This window comes from Oryctolagus cuniculus, chromosome 20, assembly GCF_051225735.1.
Source record: "Oryctolagus cuniculus isolate XC-2025 breed Fujian yellow rabbit chromosome 20, ASM5122573v1, whole genome shotgun sequence".
In the NCBI taxonomy this organism is placed as follows: domain Eukaryota; kingdom Metazoa; phylum Chordata; class Mammalia; order Lagomorpha; family Leporidae; genus Oryctolagus; species Oryctolagus cuniculus.
The window spans coordinates 42,123,719-42,150,903 of NC_142886.1; the positions used below are offsets into that span (position 1 = coordinate 42,123,719).

At 58.5% G+C, this 27,185-nt stretch overlaps 1 protein-coding gene across 10 annotated transcripts in view; it reads left to right on the plus strand.

Annotated features, from left to right (window-relative positions):
• The window catches only part of SLC24A4 (solute carrier family 24 member 4), a 145,185-nt gene that overhangs the window by 39,124 nt on the left and 78,876 nt on the right, over positions 1 to 27,185 (plus strand). Inside the window, exon 1 of one of the 10 annotated variants that reach the window (XM_089322717.1) lies at positions 19,544 to 19,674. The exons of the other annotated variants lie outside the window; for them this stretch is intronic. Within the exon in view, the coding sequence (XP_089178843.1) occupies positions 19,635 to 19,674 (40 nt within the window). The 5' untranslated portion in view covers positions 19,544 to 19,634. Of the gene's footprint in view, positions 1 to 19,543; positions 19,675 to 27,185 lie in introns of those variants that run through there. 10 annotated transcript variants of the gene reach the window in all.

Here is a 27,185-nt window from a genome sequence, read left to right on the forward strand (position 1 = left end):
TGTAGGATGCGTGCAGAGAGGTGCAGCAGCGCCCAGCGGGGTCTTCAAGATTACTGCTACTCGGGCTGCAAATGTTGGATACCTACTGTTTGCAAGATGCCGTGCCAGGAGGTGGGAACTGCAAAGAACACACAGGAACAGGTGCCCTGCCTGGCTGGGCTTCTGTCAGCTGTGTGCTCCCTGCCTTGACCAAGCCCTCGGTAAAGAAACTCTGAGTCTGTCCATGGGTTTTGAAAACTAGTAACAGAGAATGAGAGAAGCAAAACCCAGGGAGGAAAAAGTCCTTACTTTTTTGGTCACTTGACTGCCTCCCTCATGGGCAGGTGCCACGCGGAGCGTGAGTCGGGGCTGTTCCACCCCAGCCATGCCTTCATGACAGTGATGGAGGCGACACTTCCAGGATACGGAGCGCAGCAGGGTGCCCAGGGCTGACCATGGAGGCTGGTGCAGGCTGGCACCCAGGTACCTGCAGCCTTCAAGGGGATCCCGCCCGCACACTGTCCCGAGGCTGGTCTGTGGGCTGACGTCATTTGGCCATGTGTGCCACTGGCCTTGCATGCTGCAGGACTTCCTGTCACTTGAGGACTGGACCTGGTGCTAACGGTGCCTGCGGGGCCACCAGGCTCACCTCCTGGAGGCTTTCCCTACCCACCTGCCGCCTTGGTTCAAGGCTCTCTACCCCATCTTGCCCTGGCATCCGGGAGCCCCAGCTGCCAGGCACCTATTGCTCTGTCTCCAGCCTTGTTGGGCCACAGGATGCCCTGGCCTTGTTGCCCACAGGCATTTCCTGGCCTGTGCACCTGCTGGCTCCTTGCCCAGGGCCCTTCCCAGCGTGCTCTGGTGACTGGTGGCTTTTCAAGTGCCCAATGTCACGGCCTCCCCTGTAGACACAGTCCCGGCCTCACTCGGGCAGTCATTTCTGTTTTTCCACGACGGCTCTTTTGGCATAATTAGATTATGATTATGAGTGTGTCGTGTAATTAGTTTATCATAATTAGCTGTCTTTCCAGACAGGCTGTGAGCGCCTCGGCTTGCTACCCTCCAGGGGTTGCTGTGTGCTGGTCCCAGGCCTTGGTCAGATGAACCAGATGTTGGTCGTGGTCACTTCCCTGGGCGACCCCCATCCTCGCTGGGCAGAGCTCTGCCAGGCTACTACTGGGGACTGGAGGAGGGGGCAGGTGAGAGCCCAGAGGGAGAGGAGGGGCAGCTGCCCTTGAGGGTGGCAGGGGCAGAGAAAGCGTAGTTATGCATAAACACCCGGGATGAAAGCAGTGTGCGGCATCAGCGGCAGCTGTGGGCGCAGGGCCGGGGGTGGGGCAGGGGGCGGGGTGGAGAGTGTGGGGAGGGGCGGGGGCAGGGTATGTGGCACAGCAAGAGAAACCCTGCTCCCTGCTCACAGACCCGTCTGAGTCACAGGGGACTGGGCGCCGGGAGGGAGGCACGGGCGGACGCTCCCTCTGCCAGGGGGCTCTGCCCTCATCCGTGTGAGGCTGCTGGTGCTGCTACCCCTCCCCCAGGTCTCGCTCCCCTGAGCCCCCAAGGGGACACAGATCCCCTCCAATGGTCCCCTTGAGTGAGTGAGGGGGGGTAGAGACAGAGAGAGAGGTCTTCCGTCCACTGGTTCACTCCTCCAAACAGTTGCCACAGCTGGGGCTGGGCCAGGCCAAAACCAGAAGCCAGGAGCTGCTTCTGGGTCTCCCACATGGGTGCAGGGGCCCAGGACTTGGGCCGTCTGCTGCTGCTTTCCCGGGCGCATCAGCAGGGAGCTGGGTCAGAAGTGGGCGGCGCCCTATGGGATGCGGTATCATGGGCGGGGCTTAACTCCCTATGCCACTTGCCCGCCCCCACCCCGCCTTTCTCCCTACCTTGCCCTGCACCTCCCTCTGCCTGACCCTCCTGCCTGCCATCCTTCCAGCTTAGCTTATGTGCTGCCTCCCCTGTGAAGCCCTCTTGGATACCCCCAGTGGCACAGCCAGGCCACTTGGCCTTGACATCCTTGAAAGTCTACCCAACACCTGCTGCCTGGCTCCCGAAGACAGGGACCACTTGCTCACGTGTGGCTCACATGGTCTGGCCCACGCTGGCCCATGTCCGGGGAAGGGTTTGAGTGAAGCCTAAGTTCTCCCTGTGAGGGTCTGGAGAGAGGGATTGGTGAGACTGGAGTTGCAGAGTGGCTGGGGCACCTAAAATAGCCACAGCAGCCCCAGCCTCGCTGCTGCTGTCTTTGTGAGCCTGTGTGCATCAGAGCCCCGTGAGTGGGCCTTTTTTTTTTTTTTAAAGAATTATTTGATCTCTTTGAAAGGCAGAGTGATGCAGAGATGGAGAGACACAGGGCTCTCCCATCCACTGCTTCCATCCCCAAATGGCTGCAGTGGCTGGAGCTGTGCCAAGCTGAAGCCAGGAGCCTGGAACTCCTTCCCCCGTGGGTGCAAGGGCCCCGGTACTTGGGCTGTCTCCCGCCGCTCTCCCAGGTGCAGCAGCAGAGAGCTGGGCTGGAAACAGAGCAGCCGGGACTTGCACGAGCACTCTGGTAAGGGCTGCTGGCCTTGCAGGCGATGGCTTAACCTGCTGCGCCACCACGCCGGCCCCACGTGTGGGCTTTCCGCGCAGGATAAGGCTTTCCTGTGCGCAGGGGCCGGCCCGGGAGGGCTTAGGCAGACTCCCCTGCTCCCCAGTCATCTCCAGGCCCTGCTGCCTGAGCCCTGGCACCAGTTTGTGTTCTGTTTCCCTCCTGGCTGCCCTGTGCTGGGCACCCACTGTGGCACATCTCGCGGTGTTGCATGTTGGTGACAGCCAGCCAGCCTCACTTTCCAGGGTCTTAAGTCATCTGGGGGAGCCGGTGGGGGGGCATGCTGTGACACCGCAGTCCCCAAGCAGGTCCCAGCGATCACAGTGGCAACTCATAACCACTGATTGCTCAGTGCACGGCGCTGCCGCTCTTGGCAGTTCTTGTGTACTAACTGTAAGTTCTCACCCCGAAACCCGAGACAGCCGCGGCGGACTGCAGGAGCGGGGAGCGGGGTGCCGGGAGCACACGGAGCGTCCTCCACATTCAGGCACTGAGAGAGGAGCTTTTGTAGGAGAGTTTGCGGTGTGGCATGCGGATTTGTAAACCCTTCGTGTGTGTGAACAGGTTGAATCTGCACAGCCGTTTGTGGGATGGGCACCGTAACACCCCCATTTTACAGGTGAGAAGACTGAGGCAGGGGAAGGTCAGTAATCATGGCTGGAGGCGCTGCCTTGGTACCAGCTCCTTTGACCTTCTCCTGAGAGCGGCAGCTCCAAGGGCCAGGCCTCGGGGAAGGAGCGGGCAGTTGATGGGTGGTGCCCACTGTCTCCTTTCCCACCTGAAGATCAGAGAGCCTGAGCCACACAGTGGGCAAACAGTGAGGCAGGGCCAGGGCCTCCTGGCTTTGGGTGAGGAAGGGGCGCTGGGGTGATGAGGGACCACAAGGGCAGGAGGGAGCAGGCCGGTGCGCTGGGCACATTCTGGGGGGGTTGTCAGGGAGTCCCCTACGTCACCATAACACCTTCCGGTGGAGCAGCAGGAAGGAAGGGGAAAATGCCTTGCCCCGCCCCAGGCTGGGAGGTGTGTCGGGGACCCCAGGTCGGCCAGCAGCAGAGCCCAGCCCACACCGCAGTCTGAGCTCTCTGATAAGCCCTGGGATGGCGTCCTCCCGAGCTTGGCCCCCAGCCACGGGTAGTGAGCTGCACTGCACTGCCTGGGAAGCAAACAGGAGTAAGGGGTGGGGGGGTTAGGAGGGAGCGGGGCGCTCCCCAGAGGGAATACAGGGCTGGAGAAAGGGGGTGGCCAGCACCACTCTGCGGAGAGTGGGGGTGGGGGATGGGGCACTGGGATGGCTGGCGGGGAGTGGTGTGGGGGTCGCCCACACATGCTACATGCTGTGGCATCATTGGCGGCAGGGGAGGGGGACCAGAAATGGCCTCCCGCAGGGTGGAGGGGAGCATAAGTGTCCACGAGATGCAGAGCCCAGGGAGAGCTGGCCGAGGGAATCTGAGAAGCGTCTAACATGGGGATCGCGCACAGACACGCGGGATTCTGATGCAGACACAGTGGGTTCTCAGACCGACGGAGAGCCCGAGGCAGCCTTGCCTCCCCGTCCAGGGGGGAGCCAGCAGGCTGACAGAGCTGGGTCCCCACTGGCTGCTCTCCCCAGCGACAGCACGCTGGCCTGAGTGCTGTGTGAGCTGGGAACCCACTCCAACCATGACTCTTGGGGTCATCTCCCCCAACCCTGGAAACCAGGAGCAATTCACCTGTTTCCAACAAGTTCACTCCTGGCCTCACCAAGTCTGAGCCACAGCTGGGAGTCAAGGTCAAAGTCGTGATCCCTGGGAGCCTTGGGCACCTGCTCTGGGCGTGTTGGGGGGGGGGCTCCAGTGTGACCTGGAGTGGACAGTGGACACTCCTCTGGCTCACTGTGCACTTTGGGATAAGTATATTCCTCGCAGTCTTTGGAGCCATCTGGTGGGAGAGATGCCCTTGAATTTGCTCTGGGAAATGGGCCGGAGGCGCCAGCAGTTATCTAGATGTTAAGGCAGCCGGCGAGATGCACCCCCTGTCTCCCCTCTTCCCAGAAGCCCATGTTGGGAACAGCCATAGGATTTGGTTTTTTAAAACTAAAACCCGGAAAGATGAGAAAGAGGAAATACCAAGTTTTGGAAGCTGGAAAGCGGAAGTGGGAATGGTAGTCTTGCAGGCTGCTCAGAGGGTACTGTGGGCGGGGGCAGAGGGAACTGGAAACAGGAGCTCTGGTCAAGGTCAAGGTCTCCCTTCCTCTCCCCCCCAGCACAGCGGCTCCCCTCCCCCACCTCAACTTGGGAGAAGGAAGAGCGAGCGTGGGCACAGCGGCTGCAGCTTCCTCCCCCGCTCAGCTCCGAGCTGCACTTAGGAGGAGACCAGGAAGTTCTTCTCTGGGAAGTCCATTCCTCCCGAGAGAAGGGATCCGAAGACCCCACCTTGGGGCATCATTTGGCCTCGTGGTTAAGATGCCCACATCCTACATAAGCTTGTCTGGGTTTGAGTCCCAGCTTCCTGCCAATGTACTGACAGGTGGCAGTGATGGCTCAAGCAGCTGGGTCCCTGCCACCCATGCAGGAGACCTGGGTTAAGGTCCTGGCTCCTCCTGTCAGCATGGCCGAGCCCTGGCTGTTGCAGGCGTTAGGGGAGTGAGCCCGTGGGTGGGAGCTGTCTGTCTGTCTGTCTCTCTCTCTCTCTGTCTAATAAATAAATAAATAAACAAAACTATAAATAAATAATGAAGAGCCCACCTCCAGGTCACCCTACAGTGAGGCTTTTGTCCGTGTTCCCTGCCTTAAGAGCTGTCAGCTTGGTATCGCCAGCAGTGTCCAAGGACAGCGGGGACTCTGGGATTCTGAGACAGAAGAGAAGCGCCCTGGGGGCACCCTGCTGGGGGGGGGCAGGCGGGGTGAAGGGGGCTCTGTTGGCTGCGGAGCTTTCTCGCTGGGATGTGTGGTGGGGACAGCATCACGAGGGAGCCATCAGACCAGTCCACGTCAGGGGCTGCCCACAAGAAGCTGCCCACAACCCCAGAGACGTCAGAAGGAAGACTGTTCTAGAACAAAGGCGGTGAGGGAGACGAGACCCCTGAATGCAGCAGATGCCCCTGGAACCGGAAGAGGAGTGTTGCTGGGAGCCACATTCGTGGGGTTCCCGGGGGGACCCGCATGTGAGCAGAGTGGGAGACAGGAGCCATCAACAGCAACTCCCTGCAGGGCCCAAGGCTCGGGGGCAGGGGCGGGGTGGCTGGCTTCGGTGGCTTGGGGACGGGGTCCTGTGCATTGCAGGTTGCTTAGCAACGGCCCTCCCTCACCTCTACCCAGGAGGTGCCAACAGTCCCCCCCCATCCCGATCTTGATGAGTGAAAAAGTCCCTGGACATTGCCAAATGTCCCCTCTAAGTGGGGGAGGGGAGGATGGCACTTTGCCCTTGGTGGGGTCCCACAGGTCTGGAGAGCATCCTTGTTCCAAGGGGAAAAGGATTGTAAGCCTGTAGGGTGGAGTTATGTAACACCAGCCATTTACATAACCTTCAGGAATGACAGACGTGAGCGGTGGAGAGAGGACCTGCGGCAAATGCTAACCAGTGAGTCCCGGGACCACCCTGGCCCCAGGTCCCTCAGGCATCAGGCCGGTGACGTCAGCCGCCAGGTTTCAAAGTCATGGTGGTGCACAGGAGAGGAGCGGCTTATCCCAAGGTCCCCCAGGCAGCGGGAGACAAGGCCAGGGTAGAATTCTAGGTTGCCCGGAGGGACACAGCTCTGTGTGGTCCCAGATGTGTGAGCAGTTACTGCCTTGGAGGGCGACAGAAAGCCAAAAGCAGATTTCTGACCTGGGCTCTGCCACATCCAAGGTCACTCCTGCAGGCAGGGTCCAAGGTCACTCCTGCAGACAGGTGTCTGGCACGGGGGCAGCGATTCCAGGAGGGGCCCCTTGCTGCGGTCACCCAGCTCCGCCCCCCGCCCCTGCCGCATTTTCTCATCCTGCTGGGTAGTTGAGACCTGGGGCTCCATTTTATTTTATGGAGCTTCGAGGGCCGGGGTGGCTCAGCATTGTCACACGGCTAAGGTTAAGGGACCAGCGGATGGCTGCGACGTGTTGCAGCTCACCTGCCTGACCCATTTTTGGTAATAGATCTTTAATTCTCTTTCGACATTGGCTCCTCTCTTCCGGTTTTATTCCGCCCTGAAGTGCACGTGTGTTTTTTTTTTTGAGTGCTCTGGGGAACAAAATGTCAACAGATTAAAGAGTACATTTTTTGCATTGCTGGGCGACCTGGAGCATGCGGCCGTGAGCTAAATCCGATTAGAAGCAAGGTTGTGCCTTGCCCCTCCCCCGGTCCTTACCCTGGGGCTTCTGGTCGTGAGAGCAGAGAAGCGGGAGAAGTTCCACCAGTGATTCCACCAGCTGCTCCCGGGTCCTCCGGGTCTGAGTCGGCCGGATGAGCTGCGCCGGGATCTTTGACCCCCGTGGCTGAGCTGACCTGTTCAAGGCTCATGGAGTGTTAGATCAGGAGACAGTTTGAGCGATACCAGTTTACACCCACTACGGTGATGACAACTTAAAGAAGTATCCAGAAGGCCGTGGGGAACTGGGAGCCCCTGTGCATTGCTGGTGGGAGTGGGGAGTGGGGTGGCCCCTGTAGAAAGCAGTTTGGACATCTGGAACCAGGCTGCAGCCCAGCGGTTCCACTCCTGGGCACCTGCCCCAGACAGCCGCTCAAACAAACGCTTGTGCACAGGGACTGGTAGCAGTGTCACTGATGGGGCTGGAAGTGGAAACCGTCTGCACGTCCATCAGCTGGGCCATCCATACACTGGAGTATCACTCAGCCGTGAAAAGGAACACAACCTTGAGGCCACAAGGACATGGAGGACCCCAGAAACCATTATGCTAAGTGAAAGAACCAGACACAAAAAGCCACGTGTTGACCAAGTGCATCGTCCACAAGGTTCAGAGAGGGCAGCTGAGTGAGCTGGAAAGCCGGCTGCTGATGGTCAGCGGCCATAGGCAGCAGTGGGCGCTGTGTGATGTTGGTTAAGTTACTTAATCTCTCTGAGCTCCACTTTCCTCATCCATACGAGGGGCTGCTGGGAATGGCTACTGGACATGGTTGCTCGGAAGGCCAGCTAGCAGCCTGGCGCATGCTACTTCCCAAACTCTAGCTGTCTCTTCTGCACCCCAGAGTGAGGACCCCTGCCTGGCACCCCCACCCTGTAGGTGAAGGAGAGGCAGACAGGAGTGTGCAGTGCCCGGGGGCGGGGCCGGAAGACGCGGCGTGTGTCCTGTGCCCGGGGTCTCTCCGTGATGCTGTGTCAGAGGACTAGCTCGCTCAGCACTGGGCTGCTGCGGGGAGGCACCGCCTGCCCTGACCCCAGCTGGGCCGGCGGCTTTTTCCACGCGGGGATTATCCTCCTGCTGCAGGGCCGGCTGGGCAAAGCTGCTTTAGCGCAGGTGCTCCGAGTGTTTAGGTTCCGGGATCAAGGTCTAGGTTGGGGGTTGCTTCTCACCCACCTGCTGGGGGTGTTTTCTGTCGTGACAGCCTGCGGTGGGAGTGGCTGCAGGGGGAGGCAGGGAGGGGCGGAGCTCAGACTTCAGCACCCAGGGCTGTCCCCCAGGCAAAGCACTCTGTGGCCCGGGAGTGGCCCTGGAGGAGGCTGTGGTGGCCTGCCTGCCACGAGCACGCCCAGTATCAGTGCCAGGGAGGGGTCTGCTGCACCTCCCAGAAGTCCTGGGAGGGAGGGGTCACTTGCCAGGCACCCAGCACTGCTCGGGTCAGAACCTGAGTCTGTCTCCGCAGCCTGCTTCCTTAAGCACCCGTCAGTAAAATGGGACTATAGGCCTGGGCTACCAAATGCAGACCACGGTGGGTGGCCTGGTTCTTGTTCAGGTAAACCAGCTTTTACCTGGAGCCGCCTCCTGCAGGAGCCCTGGTGGGGGGAGGGGACGGTGTTGCCCGTGGGGTGCCTGGGATGTCCTGAGAGGGTCGCCTGAGTGAGCAGGTGCCAGAGAGGCGGGAAGGGCGATTTCAGAAGACGGAACTCCAGGAACCGAGGAGAGGGAACTGAGTCCTGGCTGACGTGGGGGCCCCAGGCACTGGGAGAGAAGCAGGGGGAGGGGGCACTTCCGGGGGCTCGAACTTGACCTTGAGGGAAAGGTGGGAGCAGCGGGTCAAGGCGCCCACTGTGGGGATGGGCCAGGTGGGAGCAGACCTGGGGTGAGAGTGAGGCCGTGAGGGCTGAGTTGGGCTGAAGCGTTCCAGAAAAGATGGGAACAGGTGCAGGGGCAGAGCTTAGCACGCAGTCTCCCCAGGGAGGAGCCATTTGGGACCCCAGCTCCAGCTCAGAGGACGCCCAACTGAGAGGGAGAACACGGGAGGGCCCAGGTGTGGGGTGTGGGCCCAGGCGTCGGGTTGAGCCCAGGCGTGGGGTGTGGGCCCAGGCGTCGGGTTGAGCCCAGGCGTGGGGTGTGGGCCCAGGTGTCGGGTTGAGCCCAGGCGTCGGGTTGAGCTGCCTGCGGGACAAACATGCAGCCTAGCGGGTGCACCTGTGTGCTGGCCCATCTCGGGTGGGGAGCCAGCATTCTCTCTTTCTGTTCTGTAGAATTCCTTGGTACCAGGTGTGAGAGGTGGGCTGGTTTGTTCAGCTGCTGCCGTTGGTGGGGACGGAGCTGTCCCAGGCGCACTGTCCCGGGCATCCAGGTCCACGCCTCGGGGGATGCGTGTGTGTATTCTTGCAGAGCACAGAGGAGGAGGGCAGGGTCACTGGAATGGTTTCCCAGCGGTTACGGCCTCGGGCTCCCCAGAGAACAAGAGAACAGGTTGGGGTTCCCAGCACCCCCAGCCAACCATGTTCCTGTCCCTGGACCCTGTGGGTTTAATGTATGATTCCCCGGAGAACAGAGGCTGCAGGTTGGTTCTTGTTTCTTTTGTGGGTCTCTTGGCTACTCAGATACCCTCCCCTGTGAACTCTCTCTTTTAAAGACTTATTTGAGAGGCCAGTGTTCTAGGCTTAACAAGTTAAGCCACGGCCTGCAGCACCAGCGTCCCATATGGGCACTGGTTCAAGTCCTGGTTGCTCCACTTCCTGTCCAGCCCCCTGCTAATGCACCTGGGAAAGCAGTGGAAGATGGCCCAAGTGTTGGGCCCCTGCACCCATGTGGGAGACCTCAATGGGGCTCCTGGCCTCAGCTTGGCTCAGGCCCCACTAGTCATTGTGGCCATCTGGGGAGTGAACCAGCGGATGGAGGATCTTTCTCTGTCTCTCCCTCTATGTCACTCTGCCTTTCAAATAAATAAATAAAAGAGAGAGAGAGAGAGAGAGAGAGATAGATATCTTCCATTGCTGGTTCACTCCCCAGATGGCCGCAGCAGCCAGAACTAAGCCGTGTAGAAGCCAGGAGGCCGGGGCTCCATGCAGATTGCTCACACGAGTGCAGGAGCCCAAGCACTCGGGCCGTACCCTTCGTGGGCACATCAGCGAGGAGCTGGTGAGAAAGGGAGTAGGCGGGGCTCGGGCCATTGCTCTGAGACAGGGTTCTGGGGTCGCTGCAGCAGCTTAACCCACTGTGCCACAACACTGGCCCCTTGCAGCGCAGTATTTTTTTTTTTTAATGTATTTTGTTTACTTGAAAGGCAGTTACAGAGAGAGAGAGAGGAGATCAATCAATCTTCCGTTTCTTGGTTTATTCCCCAAATGAAGCCAGAAGCTCCATCCGGACCTCCCACATGGGTGGCAGGGATCCTCCTGCCCCTCCCCCCGGGGGGTGCCTGAGCAGGAAGCTGGAAAGGAGAGCAGAGGCGGGACTCGAACCCAGGGCGTCCGCATGGTGCCTCAGCTGCTGCACCAAGCACCTGGCCCTGAAGATGCAGCCTGCGGAACAGCGCAGTTCCCTGCCCTCGCCCGAGGCTGTGACACGCGTGGGGTGTGGCCCGGGCACCGGAGCTTTCGCAGTTTCCAAGGGATTCTAGGGCGGAGAGCCCCTGTTTTAGGCAGTTGGGTCTATTCTTTAATTCGTCACCTTTCAGAGATCTGTGAGGAACCCAAGCGAGGTCATTTAAAAAGTGTGTAATTTCTAGAAGGAGACTTCCTACTGTAGCAGTTCACCCCCACCACCTTGTCTGCGGGGAGTGTGTTGGCTGACCCCCTGGCTGGTCAGCTCGCTTGTTTTTTCTTCTGCCCCAGGGCCTCTGCACGTGCTCTCCTTGTTTTCTGGAATGTTCTTCCTGAGCCCTGATGTGGTGGATCCTTTGACTCACTCTCAAGGCCCAGGTTGAATGTCGCCTCCTCCGTGAAGCCTTCTTAGACTTTCAGACTCGAGAGGCCCCCTCCTCCGTTGTGCGCCCTTCACGGCGCCGGAACTGCCAGAACAGCCCAGCTTGCTTGTTGCCAGCTCTGCCCTGAGCGTGGCTTCGCCTGTTGTGTTCACTGCCCGGTGGCTGCAGTGGGAGGGACCTGCAAGTCCTTGCTGAGTGGCAGTGGGTGCAGTGCACCCGCTCCGTGGCTGGCAGCCCCTGCCGCAGGGTGGGCACTGGTGCAGGAGTGAAGGCGTGGCGGGCGCGGGCGCAGGAGTGAAGGCGTGGCGGGCGCTGGTGCAGGAGTGAAGGCGTGGCGGGCGCTGGTGCAGGAGTGAAGGCGTGGCGGGCGCTGGTGCAAACTGCTCTTCATACAGTGCAGTGCCCGCGCTCACAAGGCCACTCTGTTTGGCTTCGGGTTGTTATGGGGGAGGAGGGAGGAAGCAGGTGCCAGAGTGCTGGGATGATATGAATATGAGTGTGCGTCTAAGACAGTGCGAAGGCGCAGCTAAGCTGCCCAGGTGCCCCAGGGAAGCGCCCGAGGCCGGTGCCCGGGTCCGACTCCTGACTCCGGTTTTCTGCTTGTGCACACCCTGGGAGGCAGCAGCGCCGGCCTGGGTGATGAGGTCCTGGCTCCCGGATTTGGCCTGGCCCCGCAGATGGGAACCCTGTCTGTGCCTCTTTCTCTCTGCCTCTCCAAAAAGACAAACCAGTGTGAAAATAGAGCCCAAAAGACGAGTGATCATTTCTGGGTGAATTTCATTTTCTTTGTGCTTGGTTTGGGTTTTGAAAAAAAAGTTGTATTTTATTTTTTTTTAGAGTAAACGCACCTTTTCTACACCCGGGAAGAGTCCATTTTTAAAGGGAGATTTGTATTTTTTTTTTTTTTTTTGGTAGTGCTTCTGGTGCAGTGGCTTTAAAATTCTAGCGAGGAGGGAGGAGGGAGGAAGGAGGGGAGAGAGACAGAGAGAGCACACTTATAGAAGAAAACTATACATGCAAAATAAGAATAGGTACAAGGATCCCCTGTCCTGAAGCCAGACCGACCTTGTCCTTGTCCTTGTCCAAGGTCTAACTTGGCAGATTAGTCAACTTGTCCAAGCCTCGGCTTTCCCTCCTGTTAGGCGGAGGGTCCCTGTCCCACAGACAATGTGAGGACTCGTCTCTCAGCACGCGTCAGGTGTGCAGCCTGCGCCTGGCCCCTCGTGAGTGAGTGCTGCTGCTTTGCATGCCGCTGGTGCAGGCTCAGTTCTCAAACCTTCAACCATCGAATGCCCCGAGCGAACATACAGCAGGCAGAAGCACACCCTGGACGGGGTAAGGAAACTTGATGGCTGTGAGCGCGGTGATCGGAACATAGTGCCCCCTACCTCTTCTTGACCCCCTGGCCGGCCTGGGACCGAAACTGATCAGCCCTGCAAGGTATCAGCCAGAGGCTGGGGCATCCTCATGGACCTGCCTTGGGCACTCTGCCCTCTAGTGGTCGATTCAGGAAGTGCGCTTTGGAGCGGCACCAGGAGTTGGGTTGAGTCAGAAGGTGTGCATGGCAGACAGTGATTCTTCCTTCCTGGCTCAGCCTCGGCTCCTCAGCCGTGCTGGGGGCCCCTGCGGGCCTCGTGTGGACCACTGTGGGCTGCCCACCTGCCCCCATCCCCGTCCATCATTCTGTGGCCTCACCGGCATCTTGATAACCAGCTGACAAGTTATTGTCGCTGTCACATGTAGAGACCCCCCGGGGATCTCAGGGCAGTGGAGGATTCCTAATGTGTTGAAGGCCTGGCCCTGAGCAGGGGGTGTGGCCCCCAGCCTCATTCTGGGCCCTCACCCCATGCACAGCCCGTGTACACCCAAAGGGCACCAGGAGAGATGCAAGTCAGCTGTGGGGTGACAGCTGGGAGAGGCAGCCACAGGGGTGCCACAGGGGGGTGACAGCTGGGAGAGGCAGCCACACGGGTGCCACAGGGAGGTGACAGCTGGGAGAGGCAGCCACACGAGTGCCACGGGGAGGTGACAGCTGGGAGAGGCAGCCACACGAGTGCCACGGGGAGGTGACAGCTGGGAGAGGCAGCCACACGAGTGCCACGGGGAGGTGACAGCTGGGAGAGGCAGCCACACGTGTGCAACAGGGGGGTGACAGCTGGGAGAGGCAGCCACACGAGTGCCACGGGGAGGTGACAGCTGGGAGAGGCAGTCACACGAGTGCCACGGGGAGGTGACAGCTGGGAGAGGCAGCCACACGAGTGCCATGAGGGGTGGGGGGAGAAGGCAGAACCCCGAGTGCTGCCGAGACTCGGCCTGTGCTGTTCCCCTTCCCGGACACCCTTCCTTGTCTGTCTCAGCACCTGAGTCTACACAGCCTGCAGGGTGTGTGCAGACTTCCTGTGTCTACACAGCCTGCAGGACCATGGCCCTCCTGTGTCTACACAGCCTGCAGGGTCAGTGCAGACTTCCTGTGTCTACACAGCCTGCAGATGTGTGCAGATCTCCCATGTCTACACAGCCTGCAGGTGTGTACGGACCTCTTGTGTCTACACAGCCTGCAGGGTTCATGGCCCTCCCAGGTCTACACAGCCTGCAGGACCATGGCCCTCTTGTGTCTACATAGCCTGCAGGGTGTGTGCGGACCCCCCCGTCTACGCAGCCCCCCGCTCGTCATCACAGAGTGAGCGGCTTGCCCTCCTTGTGCCACTCTGCATCATCCCCTGGCTGCAGGCTCAAGCCGGTGACCATGTGTGACCTTTCTTGTCAGCCAGACACCTGGCCAAGGGCAGGGAGGCACTGTGTGGGGGTCCCTGGGCGGCTCCCCCTCCCCCAGAGAGGTGCACAGCAAGACCGGGCTCAGTTGTCCATGTGTGGATGGCTCCGTGGTGGGGCCAAAGGTGGAGGAGAGACAGGGCCCAGCCGGGCAGCCTCGCCGTGCACCTGGGCCTGTAGCTGCAGGCGCACCTGCCTTAGCCACGCCCGCGGCGCGCCATTTCCTCGGGATGGCTCTGGAGCCATCTGTGCCCACCTGCGCCCCATCCCCAGCTGCAGGAGCCCAGCGCTAGGCTGCCCAGGGACGCCCGCTGGGATGACTCTGGAGTGAGCCAGTTAATGAGTCCGGCTCCACTCCACGAGATGTGACCCGAGTCAACACAGAGAACTGCACTTGGAGTGGTGCTCGGGCGCGGGGAGTGTTTCTGGCGGGCCGCCCGGTGTCTTTTCCCCTCCAACTCAGTGCTGACATGCGGAGTCCTGTGGGGCACAGCCGTGCTCGAAGTCGTCAGCGTGGGAAGGGGGCGCCGCCGGCTGCTCGGCGGAGGCCCGAGGGTGCTGCAGTTAGAGTTTATTTTAGACTTCTCAGGACTGAGGGGTGGGCTCTGCGTGGTGCAGCAGGAATCGGGGTCTCTTTCACGAGAGGGGGTTCTCGGGTCGACTCTGTTTTCTAGAAATGTTGTCGGCACGGGTTGGGGCGCCTGCCCTGTGCTTGCATGGTGTTGGGGGAGACACCGAGTTGATTGGTCGAGAAGCCTTGAGCAGGGAGCTGCTTGGGTGTGAGTTCAGGTGGAGGCATCTCAGGGCAACAAGTTCAGAGCCCCATGGTCAATCCTGGGTGGCTTCATGGAGGCAGCATTCTGGGAAGTCCTTGGAAGACACTGGGATTTCAGCCGCAACTGGCAAGGTCAGAGGGCTGTTTGTAGAGGTTGATTAGTAAGTAACCAGGTACCCATTGGCAGATGTGACGAAAGGGGTCGCAGCTTCCATCTGCCTGCCCCCTGCCCAGTCTCTCTTCAAGCCTGGCTGAAGCTGGCTGCTGCTAGAGGGGTTTGTAAGCTCCCGGGCGCGGTGCTGGCTGCGGGTCCTGTCTCTGATTTCACACCAGCGGCTCGGCCTCTCGGAGCCTCCGTGATTTCCCTACCTGCAGTGTCTCAGGGTTCCCATCTGAGAGACAAGTAAGACGTCGAACCCTGCCTGACAACAGCAAGTGTTTAATAAGTGCTGCCCGCGGCCGCCGGGATCCTGCCTGGCCTCCGTTGGCACGCTGCCCTCTGCTTTATCTCGTGGTGGATGCCCCGGGCTGGGGAAGGGAGGGGGTGTCGCTGCTGTAGAGGGGAAGCCGGCTCCAGCTTGGGGCAGTTGGGGTCACCCGTGACCATGTGGCTGGAGCCCAGGGATGGGCCCCGGGTGGGGCAGCTGAGCTGGGACGACGCCTAGGCCACCCACATGGCGTCCGCCCTGCCCGCGTTCCTCCCCGCACTTGCCGGCCTGCACCCCACGCTGGGGTGCTGTGTTTGAGCTTGCTGTCCCGGCCCCGGGAAGGGAGAACAGGGCCTGGGCGCCACCCGAAGCTCGGGCCAGGAGGCGGGCCGTCCACGCAGCCAGAGCCCCTGTGCTGACCACAGGCCGACTTCCAGGCGCACCCCAGAGCCTCCTGGGTGTGTGGCCCAGGGTGGTCTGAGCCTTGAGACAGCCGTGGAGAAGTAGAATTAGAGGAGGAGTGTATTTGGGTGCAAAAAACTCTTAAATCCATGCCTGTGAGGGCTTTTCAAAAAGTTCTCGGAAAATGCGTATTATGAACATTGCATGGATTTAAAAGTGGGTCTTTTGCAGCAAAATAAGCTTATATCTTTATTCCAGTTTCCACAAACTTTTATTTTTACTTAATTTTTTGCATTTATTTTATGTATTTGAAAGACCGTGATTGGGGATGGGAAGGGAGAGAGAAAGATAGACAGAGACAGAGACAGAGAGACAGAGGTCTTCCATCCACTGGTTCCCTCTCCAAATGGTCAATGGATGGGGGGCTGGGCCAGGCCGAACCCAGGAGCTTCTTCCGGGCCCCCCATGTGTGTGCAGGGGCCCAAGCCCTTGGACAGTCTTCCACTGCTCTCCCAGGCCATTAGCAGAGAGCTGGATTGAAGTGAAGCAGCTGGGACTTGAACTGGCTCTGTAGGTGGCGGCTTTACCTGCTACGCCACAGCGCCGGCCCCACCTCCCTCCCTCCCTCCCTCCCTCCCTCCCTCTCTCTCTCTCTTTTTAAGATTTATTTATTTACCTGAAAGAGTTACAGCGAGAGACTCAGGGGAGAGACAGTGCCTGCTGTAACCCAGAATATTTGCCAGCCTCCCTGTCCCCGGATCTGCGAGCGGAGAAGTCAGAGTCGCCTGCAGCCCGCGCTGTAAGCCCATCCCACTCGCGTGGTGCTGAGTTAGTCACCTGCCTCTGACCTGTGATGCTCACCTCAAGGCTGCTTCATTTTTGTGTTGCAGTTCCAGGTGTCCACCATAGTGGGATTTTGGGTCGAGGAGGAGGGGGCTGCTACAGCTGTAAAGATGAACCCAATGTTGACCTTGACCTTGCGAAGGCTCTTGCAGGAGTTCCATGCTTCCTCCAACCCATGGCTTCGTACCCTGGGCACCCGCGGGGGAGATCTGGATGGAGTTCCCAGCTCCACTGGACCTCTGCCTCCCCTCCCGTTCTGTTAAATACATAAATAATCTTTTTAAAAAAGGAAAAAAGCATATACACTTGGGGTGCCAACAGGCCATGTCAGGGTGCCTGCTTCAAGTCCCGGCTCCTCGCTTTTGATCTGGCTTCCTGCTAATGTGCAGCCTGGTCACGGGGATCCTTGCCACCTGCTTTGGTCTGGCCCAGCCCCGGCTGTTGGGAGCACCTGGGGAGTGAACCGATTGGATGGAAGGTCCCTGTCAGTCTCTCTCTGTCTCTTAGCCTTTCAAATGACGGAGAGACAGAGATTGTCCATCCACTGGTTCACTCCCCCAAAAGGCTGCAATGGCCAGGGCTGGGCCAGGCTGAAGCCAGGAGCCAGCTCTTCATCCGGGTCTCTCCACTGGATAGAGTGCTTGGTACTCAGGTACTTGGGCATCTTCCTCTGCCTTCCCAGACGCGTTAGCAGGGAGCTGTTTGGGAAGCAGAACAGCCAGGACTTGAACCAGCGCCCATAAGGGATACCAGCATTGCAGGCGGGGGCTTAACCCACTGTGCCACAGCCGTGGCCCCCAGGCTGTTTTTCTTGGCTTGGGGACATCACATCCACTTAACGTTTTCAGAATGCAGGAGCGACGTAGCCATCTGCTGGGGTAAAAGGAGATCCAGATGGGGAATGACTGCGCTTGTAATGTTGTTTTCCTGTCATGCTTAATCCTACAGAAAATTTTGACCAAAACAACCAGAGGAGGAGGATTAGGGGGTGTTATTTTAGCAGAAATTCAGATTATTCTTCACATAACTTTGAAAACTCCTCCGGACCATAAAAATCTACTTAATATACATACCGTGTAAGATGTCGGCAGCACTGTTTACATGTTCTCTCAAAATGTTGCATTTTTAATGCTGGATGGAGGATAGAAAGTAAATCATTCTGTATCAGCCAGGCGCTTCCATTCCTGGGCGAATGTCCCAACTCCTGCAGCCAGGGCGTAGGAGGTGTGGAGCCTTGAGCCCTGAGGGTCCAGTGGGAGTCAGGATTGGACAGCATGGGTCACAGGGGGCAGAGATGGCAGGCGGATGCAGTGGGCTGGCATGGCCCAGAAAGAGCTCTGAACTTGACCCCAGATAGCTTTGCACGTTTAGGACTTTTCTCTTTGGAAGTGGTAAGAAAACTCGGCTCCAGTGTTTTGCTAGGTTTTGCATCCCGCTCTTTTAATTTTTTAATTTTTTGACAGGCAGAGTGGACAGTGAGAGAGAGAGACAGAGAGAAAGGTCTTCCTTTGCCGTTGGTTCACCCTCCAATGGCCGCCGCGGCCGGCGCGCTGCGGCCGGAGCACCGCACTGATCCGATGGCAGGAGCCAGGAGCCAGGTGCTTTTCCTGGTCTCCCATGGGGTGCAGGGCCCAAGCACCTGGGCCATCCTCCACTGCACTCCCTGGCCACAGCAGAGAGCTGGCCTGGAAGAGGGGCAACCGGGACAGAATCCGGCGCCCCGACCAGGACTAGAACCAGGGGTGCCGGCGCCGCTAGGCGGAGGATTAGCCTAGTGAGCCGCGGCGCCAGCCATGCATCCCGCTCTTTCTGCCTGACCAGGGTCGGGGGTCCAGGTCTGGGATCCGAAGCCAGTTTGGGCTGCCCTACCACATTACATGCGTGTACAAACCGAGCTCTCCACCCCCGATGCCCAGAAACACACTGTGTTGCAAATGGTCGCTCTAGATCAAAGATTTTTCAGAGCCAAACCCCAGGCTTACCCCGGAGCTTTGCAGGCCAGGGCTGATGGAAAACAAAACCAAACAAAATCACTTCGTTAATGAGCTGCTGATAGCTACCTCCAGAACTTCATTTGCAGACATAATTGAGGGCTAATAGTTACCTAAGGAAGCTATTAAGGGCTGCTTCACCAAGACTTTTTATTTATCAGCTAAGATTCGAGATTCTGTGTCAGTCTGGATTCCACTGAGCTGCTGTCTCGCCCGCTTCCGTCTGTCGTGGGATGTCTGGGCTCTTGTCTGTGATGCAGGCAGAATTCAAGGATGAGACATGAGCAAGATACAGTGGAAGAACAGGACCTGTGTGGAAAGTGGCACGCGCCAGAGTAGCTGCACCAGTTAGAGCTGGGGGCACAGTGGGTGGGGTCTGGGGCGGGGGTTAATTGAATATTCATAGATGGTGGGCTTTGGAGATGGGATCTGAATGCTACCCATTTTCTTGTTTTGGGAAGCCTTAGAAGGGGCATCAGACACGGGATGGGAGGAAGGGTGTTGGCCGTGGTGATTCTGTTAGAATGACATCACAGTGGACCTCAGGCCATCACGGGGCCACTCAGCCCCACACTGGTTATGTCAGGCATCTTTGTAGAAACTGGTTTCCCCCAACACAAGGGGAGGGGCCTTGGGTGGAATGGGGGGGGATAGGAAGGAGCTGATGACTCCAGCTCCTCCCCTTTAGTTTAGCTTCCTCCTTGTCTACACCATGACTGCCCGGATGTGTGTGCAGAGTTCCATCCCCCACGTGTGCACACAGAGTTGGGATCCCCTTGACTGGAGGGAGTGAGCTTTGTGAGTGCCCTTTCTGCCTATCATCTGCAGATGCCATGGTTTTTAGTCACTGCCTTTTTCCATGTCTACCTAAAAAAATCTTTTTTAATGTTTTATTTGAGAGGGAGGGAGAGAGAGAGAGAGAAAGAGAGAGCGAGCGAGCGCGAGCTCTCATCTGCTGATCACTCCCCCAATGCCCACAATGAGCAGGGCTGGGCCAGGCCAAAGCCAGGAGCCCGAGCTTGGTCAAGGTCTCCCATGTAGGTGGCAGGAACTCCTTATGTAAACCATCCCAGCTGCCTCCCAGGGTGCGCGTGGACAGGACGCTGGAGTCGGGAGCCAGAGCCGTGGAACCCGGGCCCCTCCCGTGTGGGATGCGGTGTCTTAGCTGCTGGGCTGAACGGTGCCTGCCTCCCACTGCTCTTCTTCCTTTCATTTCTAAACAAACCGCTCCTCACGTAGCCTCGCTGCCAATTTAATTGAGCTTCTGGTGAGCTGTTTGCATCGCAGGATGAGACTAGTCCTATTTGCCTAGTTTTGGCTTATCACTTGCCAGGAATTAGACTGAGACGCATGCCGCCCGCTCTGCTCTGTGGTCCCCTGATGCTCCCGGGATCATCTTCACCTGGGGTCCCTTTGTCACTGGGGATGGGAGAACAGGTGGGCCTGGGTGGCCCTAAATGCTTTAGTTCTTCCTCTGTGGCCTGGGGGTAAAGAGACAAAAACGTAGCAGCTGCGGGACCCGTATTCCTGATCAAAGACAGTGGTGGAGGAATCAGCCCGGAAAGGAGCTGGGCCCAACCTCAGGACCCCGCGTCCCCCACCGCTGGATGGCGCAGTTGAAGTGTCACAGTTGCTTTGGCACAACAGGTGACGTGCAGGGCACCTGTCCGAATGTCTCTGTAGGGAGGTTTTATGCCCTGCGTGAGCGATTTTGCAGTCCACTTTTCTATCCTGTGTCTGGGAGTGAGAATTCTTTCTCGTGTGGCTATGCTGTGTGGACAGCAAATGGGGGCATCTGGACGGCTTCCCAGAGCTCGTGGTCGGCCCCCTGCATGGCACGCCCTGCCCCAGGGCTGCGGGAGCCCCGCGTTGTCGGTGCACCAACCTCCCTCGCGCCTGCCCTCCCAGTCCTGAGTCTGGTAAGAAGCGCAAGGGCCGAAAGTGAGCTTTTCCCTCACTCATCTCCGGCTGCCCACGGCTTAGGAAGTCTGGGTGTGGGGAAGCAGGGCGTGGAAGGGCTAAAACTCCGCCCCTTTGTGGGATTCAGGGGCTGGATTCTCTGGAGCCCTGCGGGTGACCCTGCGATTGCATTTGGAAGGCGGAGGTGTCTGTTCTCAGATGCCCACACGAGATCGGCCTTGGTCTGCGCCGCTCCTCCTGCTCTGCCTGGCTTCCGATTCCCGAGTCGTGGCCACGTGGAGCCACCATCTGTGGCTGATTGAGCTGTCAGGGCCTTGAGTTTTTTAGGTTTCTGTGTTTGCCTTGAAAACGAATCTGCGATGAGCCAAGCGCTGCTTCCTTAACTCCCAGTCCAGGGCTCTGCTCCCTGCTGGGGGGTGGGGGGTGGGGGAGACAGTGGGCGGAGAACTTGCTGGATGAAAATGGCTGCCTGGGGTCCTAGAGGAGGGAGCCCTGGCCTGGGACATTTCAGATGACAAAGTGGGGGAGGGGTGGTGTGGGAGACCTGCGGAGGCTGGGGGGAGGGGAACTCCTAAGAGGAGGGGCTGACAAGGTCAGGGTGAGTTTGGAAAGGAATGAAGGAGATTTCTAGAAAGTTCCGTCTGGCTTTATCCAGTGTTGCAAATTGGGATTTTGTACAAGTAACACAAGAGCCCACCTGCTGGGGGGGGGGGGTTTCCTACCTGTGTCGCCTTTCTCACAGAAGCGCGGGACATGGTGGTGTTTAGGGTCCATGGCATCAGGACTCTGGGGCTTTGGCTGTGAGTCAGTCCTGAACTAGGAAGCTTGCTCAGGCCACCGGCCTGCCTGTCAGAGGGTCCTGGCTGGGGACAAGCTGTAAGCCACGGACGAGCCTGCATCACTTCCTCTGTCACAGCCTCTGCACCCAGAGGGGCTGGGCGGGGAGGCCCAGGGGCCCTGCTGCGGTTGTCCTTTGGTCCATGCACCTGTCACAAGGCCTTGTGTCTGTTGCTAACACACGCCTGGTGTTTGCAGGCCCGAGTCGGTGCAGCCTGCATGGAGGCCGCTGTGGCTGCAGAGTCGGCCAGCCGAAGTCGCGTGGCAGTCCCATGCCAGACGAGGCTGGCCTCATCTTTGGGGCAGTAGAGGCCACTGGGGGTTCCTGAGGGGCACAGTGGGCCCGGAAAGCAGGGCTGGGCGCTGGGGCAGTGGGCGCGGGGCTACCTTTTAGAGAAAGAGCTGGTGCCGTTGCTGGAGGCAGGAGTTCAGGAAGGAAATCAAAAGGGGTCCCAAGGACCCGACTTTGCTGACACCTCCTCTCCTCCCTGAAGTTTTCCAAGACCCAGGAACACCTTTGTGCCCCAGCCCCGACACCTGGGCTGCCGGAACAGGTTCCTCACGTCTGTGGCACCCGGCGTGGCTCAGCCCGGGCCCCTCCCAAGGCCAGCCACGGTGGGAAGGGGAGTGGCCACGGAACCGCCGCCATGCCTTGTCACTCTCCTCCCACTCTTGGTGGCCGAGTGTCCACAGAAGGGGCCCCTGGGGTGACACCCGTCCTCAGCCCAGCGCCTGCCTCTTTCCAGGGTGGGGTTCCTCAGGACCCAGGGCCACGTCGACTTGAATCTGACAGCACAGGGCAGCCGTGCCGTGCTGGGAGATGACGGCGGATCCTACTTCCAGGGGATTCCAGCAAGCTCTAGGATCTTAAGGCACAACATGAACGGCCTAATCCTTTAGAGCCCTTTAGGCAGCATGTAAATGCCAGTGCCCGGGGAGAGCCCTGCTGCTTAGTGCTGGCTTTGATGGATCTTAAAATGCGTTTTCAGGAGGACACAGTGTTCCCTCGACCCAGGTTCCTGGAAAAGAACCTGTTGTTAATTTCATGTACTTTGAGTTAAAAATGTCACTCGGTGGGATCTAAATGGCCATGAACTTGCTGAGGCGGCCGCATTCACCTTGCCTTTGGATGCTTGCTGGGGGGGCACCTGGCGTGATGCACGCACAGTCCAGATCCACGGCTCCACGACTGTTGTTTCTCTTCTCCAACCTGGAGGGAGGCAGCTATATCCTGAAGAAGTTAGGGACAGACAGACGTTCACAAGATTTGGATGGGAAATTACTTGATGTTACTGTTGCTTTCCACAGGCAAGGAAAGAACCGTTATTTCATGGTGTTGTCTTTATTCGAAAGACAAAGTGACAGAGACAGAAGAGGAGGAGGAGGAAGAGGGCCGGGGGAGGGAGGGAATCTTCCATCCATTGGTTCACTACCCCAATAGGGACAGCACCAGGTCTGGGCTGGGCCAAAGCCAGGAGCTCCGAGCTCCATCCTGGTCTCCCAGTGGGTGGCAGTGGCCCAAGCACTTAGGCATCATCTGCTGCTTTCCCAGGTACATTAGCAGGACGCAGAACACAAGGACTGCAATACAGGGTGCTGGCGTCCCAGGTGGCGGCCTACCCCACTGTGCCACCGCGCTGGCCCTGGTGCTGCCTTTCAGATTACATGCTGCCAGGGGTTCTGATAGGAGGCTACTTCCCTGCCTGCCTTTGAAGCGTGCATACTCACTTAGGTCCCTCTGCCTTCACGCTGGGGGTGTCTGGGGCTTTGCAGTACTTCTCTGATGTCCTGGCCCCTCCTCCCAGTGGGCATGGCTATCAGAGTGGACAGTGAAGGCGATCGCAGTGAAATCTGTCATCGCAAAGACGGGGAGGAGAGCTGAAGGGCGAGCATTTGGTGCAGTGGTTGCCATGCCTCCCGGGGTACCCACGTCCCATGTTGGAGGGCCTGGGTGCGAGTCCCGCCTCGGCATCTGACTCCAGCTTCCTGCTAAGGTGCACCCTGGGAGGCAGTAGTGATGGCTCGGGTACCTGGGTCCCTGCCACCCATGTGGGAGAACTGGATTGAGTTTTGGGCTCCTGGCCTTGACCTGGAGCTGTGGCTATTGCCGGCATGCAGGGAGCGAGCCAGTGACCAGTGGGTGGGCGAGCTCTCTCTCTCTTTCAAATACATAAACCTAAAATGAACAAGGTGTTTTTGAAAGAGGAGCGTTGCAACGGCCCAAGGAACGCTGTACAAAGGAAAACCTGTCTGGTGTGAGCCCTGGGGGAGGGGCAGGGAGGGGCAGATGCCAGGAGGGGCACAGTTTTACATAAAGCACCAACCCCCGGGCGGAAACGGAATGAAAAGATCAATTGGTGCAAAAAGTATTTTGGAATCCATGCCTAGTTTTGCCTTGGACCCTGTGTTAGAGGGGCTGGTGGCCTGGTGCCATCCGTGGAGGTGGGACCTTGGTAAACCGGAAGCAGTCAGAAGGCATTGGCTCCAGGCTGGGGGAAGTCCACGCCCCTGCCTGCCCAGAGCCGGGGCGCAGCCGACCAGGGGAGAGAAAGCTGCCAGGCTCCACTGAGATCCTCTGCACTTCTCTGCTTCCTGCGGATGCTGTGGGACTGCGGTGCCTTCTGCCCTTGACTTTGAACCCCATCCCTCCCTGGGGAGGCACTGAGCGTGTGAGACTGAGCCTGTGTTCCTGTCTCAGGGGAGCCCGTGCTGCCATGAGCTGTGGGCAGGAAGTGAGTTCATTTGCTTTCAGGTCAGGCAGTCTGAGCGCCTGGGTCCCCGCTGGCCTTGCCCGTGGTGTTTACCGGAAGCTGCTCACCGCGCAGATGCAAGCTAGGAAACTTCTGTTGGTTCCCCTGACGCCCAGCGTCAACGGCGTGTTTGAAGCTGTTGGTGCAGGAAGGAAATACATCTTTGGCTGTTCCTTGCTCGAGAGGAGAAACTGGGGAACAGGAGTGAGAAAGTGAAAATGCTTCTTCTAAATACGTCTTCACTTTAGAGAGGGGGAGTTCCCACGAGGCACCCAGGAACTGGCAGTCCTCCCTTCCCTACTTGGGGCACAGGAGGAAGCTACAGTAGCCTCGTTCCTCCGTCTCACAAGCAAGAATCGGAACAGGGCTCTTTCTCAGAGCTGAGTTAGCAGCGATGCTTGCAAGCCAGTAAGAGTTTGTTGCATCCACTGTGTGCCTCGAGCCGTGCTGGGAGCTGGGGGCAGCAAATGGGAAATACAGACTGTCCTCCAGGAACTTGTGCTCAAGGTCCAGTAATAGACCTGTGTGTACAGGTGTGCAGGTTGTGCACTGCCCAACCCTAGACGTCAGTCACCATTCAAATCGGACGTGGCTGATTGTTGTTCTTTATGGTGAGAATGTTTCAGTAGATAGAAGTGTCTTGAGGAAGACCTTGGCTAATCCCAGACACTCTGTGGGTAGTATGACTTGAATCTGGACATAGGGAAGTAATAGTACAGTGTGACAATGGCCACAGTGGGCAGGTGTTCAAAGCACACAAGAACACAGTGCAAGGTGCCTTCCATGTACCTAGGAGAGTCGAGTAGGGCTTTGCGGAGGGTGCCCCTTTGGAAGACCAGTCTCTGGGCAGAGAAGCCACGTTATATAGTGGCAGAAAGATGTGCTAAACAGCCAGCCTTCCTGAATTCAGGTCCCAAAGGTGCCACCTACTGTGTGACCTTGGGCAAGTCACCTACCGTCTCTGTGCCCTGCCTGAGTTGCTGCTATTTCTGCATGTAGTGCCCCGGGGCTGCGTCTGCCCAGCCAGGCCTGTGGTTCAGTAGGAGCAAAGGCTGGGGCCCGGGAGACCTCGCCGCCCTGCCCACGTGGACCTGATGGACTCGCTCCCCTCCCCCTCAAAATGCCCCAGAGCAGGCCAAGGCCAAGGACACGCACCAGCTGCAGAATTCCTTCTCTGTTTTCCTCTAAACACCAGTGCTCTTAGAAGAAACACGAGACTAGTGTATTCAAGTTCCTCCAGGCCGGTTGCCCGATTTCTTAATGGTAGGAATAGAAGTGGTGAGTGGACCAGCTCCCCAGTAGTTGAGCACCTCACGGTTTGCTGATCATGGGCAACATTCGTCAACACGCTCTCTTCTTTCAAAGCTGAGCAATGTTGATATTCGCTGCAGTAAGTAGCAGCATGTATCCAAGCGAGACAGGAAATTGATTACCTTGCCTTCTAAAAATACCGTGTGGAGGCAGCAGGCTCATTGCCTGCCGTGGGATTGTAGCTTCGCTTGGGACGACCACCCTGATGTTACTGGGAAGCCTAGATGCCTTGCATCTCCTGCATAAATGCGAGGTCTTCAGGAAGCTCGTGGGAGATGCATATCGGGAAACAAAACTAGGCGTGCTGTCAAAAGTCTGGCATCAAAGCAAACTTATCTTTCAGCTCCATTTTTCCACGAATCCTTTGGAGATTCGATTGGAAGCTTTGATGGTTTTCTGTGGATCAGCCTAGGTGAGTTGAAAGAGCTGGGACACCATTGGTGACTGTCACCAAGAACACCTGAGGAGTTGGGGGCTCCCTGGAAGCAGCACCTTTGGAAGCGGGTCCCCCATTCTGCCCCGATGCAGCCGTTGCCAGCGCCCCTCTTGCTGTCCGTGGCCAGGGTCACAGCCGTGCGTCTGTCGCATGGTCTGGCCGTTTCATCACTGTGTGAGCATCACAGAGTGACCGACACAAACTTGGCCACGGTGCCACTAGGCCATCGTACAACAATCGCCACTGTGTGCCATTTGGCCGTGGTCCGAGGTCACAGGCTCTGAGCAGCTCGGGAAGCGCTGGCTGGAGCCCGAGATCTGTAGATGGGACCTCAGAAATCAGGGAGTGTCGCCCCCAGACCCCTGCACACGTCCGGGCCAGCCTTGAGCTGAGTTCAGTAGCAGGCGTCTCTCGTCTGTGTCTTCTTCCTGCTGCTCCCTGTGGACGCTGCTGCCCCTGCCCGCCCCCCTCCCCTGGCCCAGGCTGGGTCCTCCTATGTGCGCCTCCCTTCCCTGCCCCAAACCGCCCCGGTCAGCGCGGCTGAGGCCCAGGGCTGAGCACACAGGGGTCCTCAAAGGGGCACGGAGAATACCTCTTGAGGAAAAGCTGGCTGGGATTTCAGCGGATTTCGGGCCCGAGGAGCTGTTTCCACAAACTTTGTGAAGTACCCTTGCGTGTGTGTGTCTCTGGTGTGCGTGTGTGTGTGTGTGTGTGTGTGTCTAGGTGTACATTCAGTGAGAAATGTTCTCCACTGAACCCAAGTGTTGGGTTGTCAGGGGCTGTGCTATATGTGTGCTTGTACCTGCAGGAGTGTGTGTGCGTGCACACATGCCCACATGTGTGTATGCACACAAGCATGTGTGTGTGTATGTGTGCATGTGCCTGTATGTGTGTGCACGAGTGTGTTTGCATGTGCTTGTGTGTACACACCTGTTTTTGTGTGTGCTCACACATGCCCTGTGTATGCCCACAAGTGTGTGTGCACACCTGTTTGTGTGTGTGTGTCTGTGCATGGTTTCCCACCCACAAGGGGAGGTGAGTCAGGACGGAAAAAGCAGCCGAGGAGGGGGTGGCGTCGCCCTGGGATCGGGATCTATTATCATGTTTGTTGTGCTTGAATCCAGTCTCCTGGGCTTCCTGGTTGAAGGAAGCACCTCGCCTCATTACTCAGTAGCCGGCAACAGTGCCCGTGAGTCGGGGCTGGGGCGCTGCAGCCTCTGGGAGCCAGCGTGCCGGTTGACATCCGCTCGGAATCCTGCCCAGGCAGGCCAGTTTGCCAAGACAAAGGCTCTGGGGGCATAAGCCAAGTGAGGCAGGGCCCATGGGTTAGCCCGGGGCCTGCTGGCGTGGGAGCGGGTCTGACCATCCTGCTTACAGGCGAGTCACTTAGCCTCTGTTTGCTCACCTGCAAAATGGGGTGAAGGAGGTCTACCCCAGGGAGCAGTAAGGATTGAGAAAGATAACAGCTGGCGAGGGCTGGCTCCCTTATTTCCCTGCTGGGATGGACTGGGGCTGGTCACTGACTGTTCCCTTGTCCTGCAGTATGGTCGTGTTTGATCCCCCTATGGGAGGCTCCCCTCTGGGGAGAGTGAGGCCGGGCAGATTACGTGCGTGTGCCGGCTCCTCATCAAAGAGCGTGTGTGGGCCTGTGGCTCCCTTGTCTGTGAGTGCCGGGACGTCACCGTGGGGAGCCGACGTGTGCTCCGGTGTGGCGGCTCTGGTGGAAGGCTGAGTCTGCGGGGACAGCACCTAGCAGGGTCTCTGCACACAGAGCTGGCGCCCGGGCAGGGCGGCTGTGGAACCGAGCTCCTGGGACAGTGCTGGGTCAGACCCCCTGCTTTGTCACACCGGGGATTTCTTTTTATTTGAGAGGCACAGAGATCTCACACCTGCTGGTTTGCTTC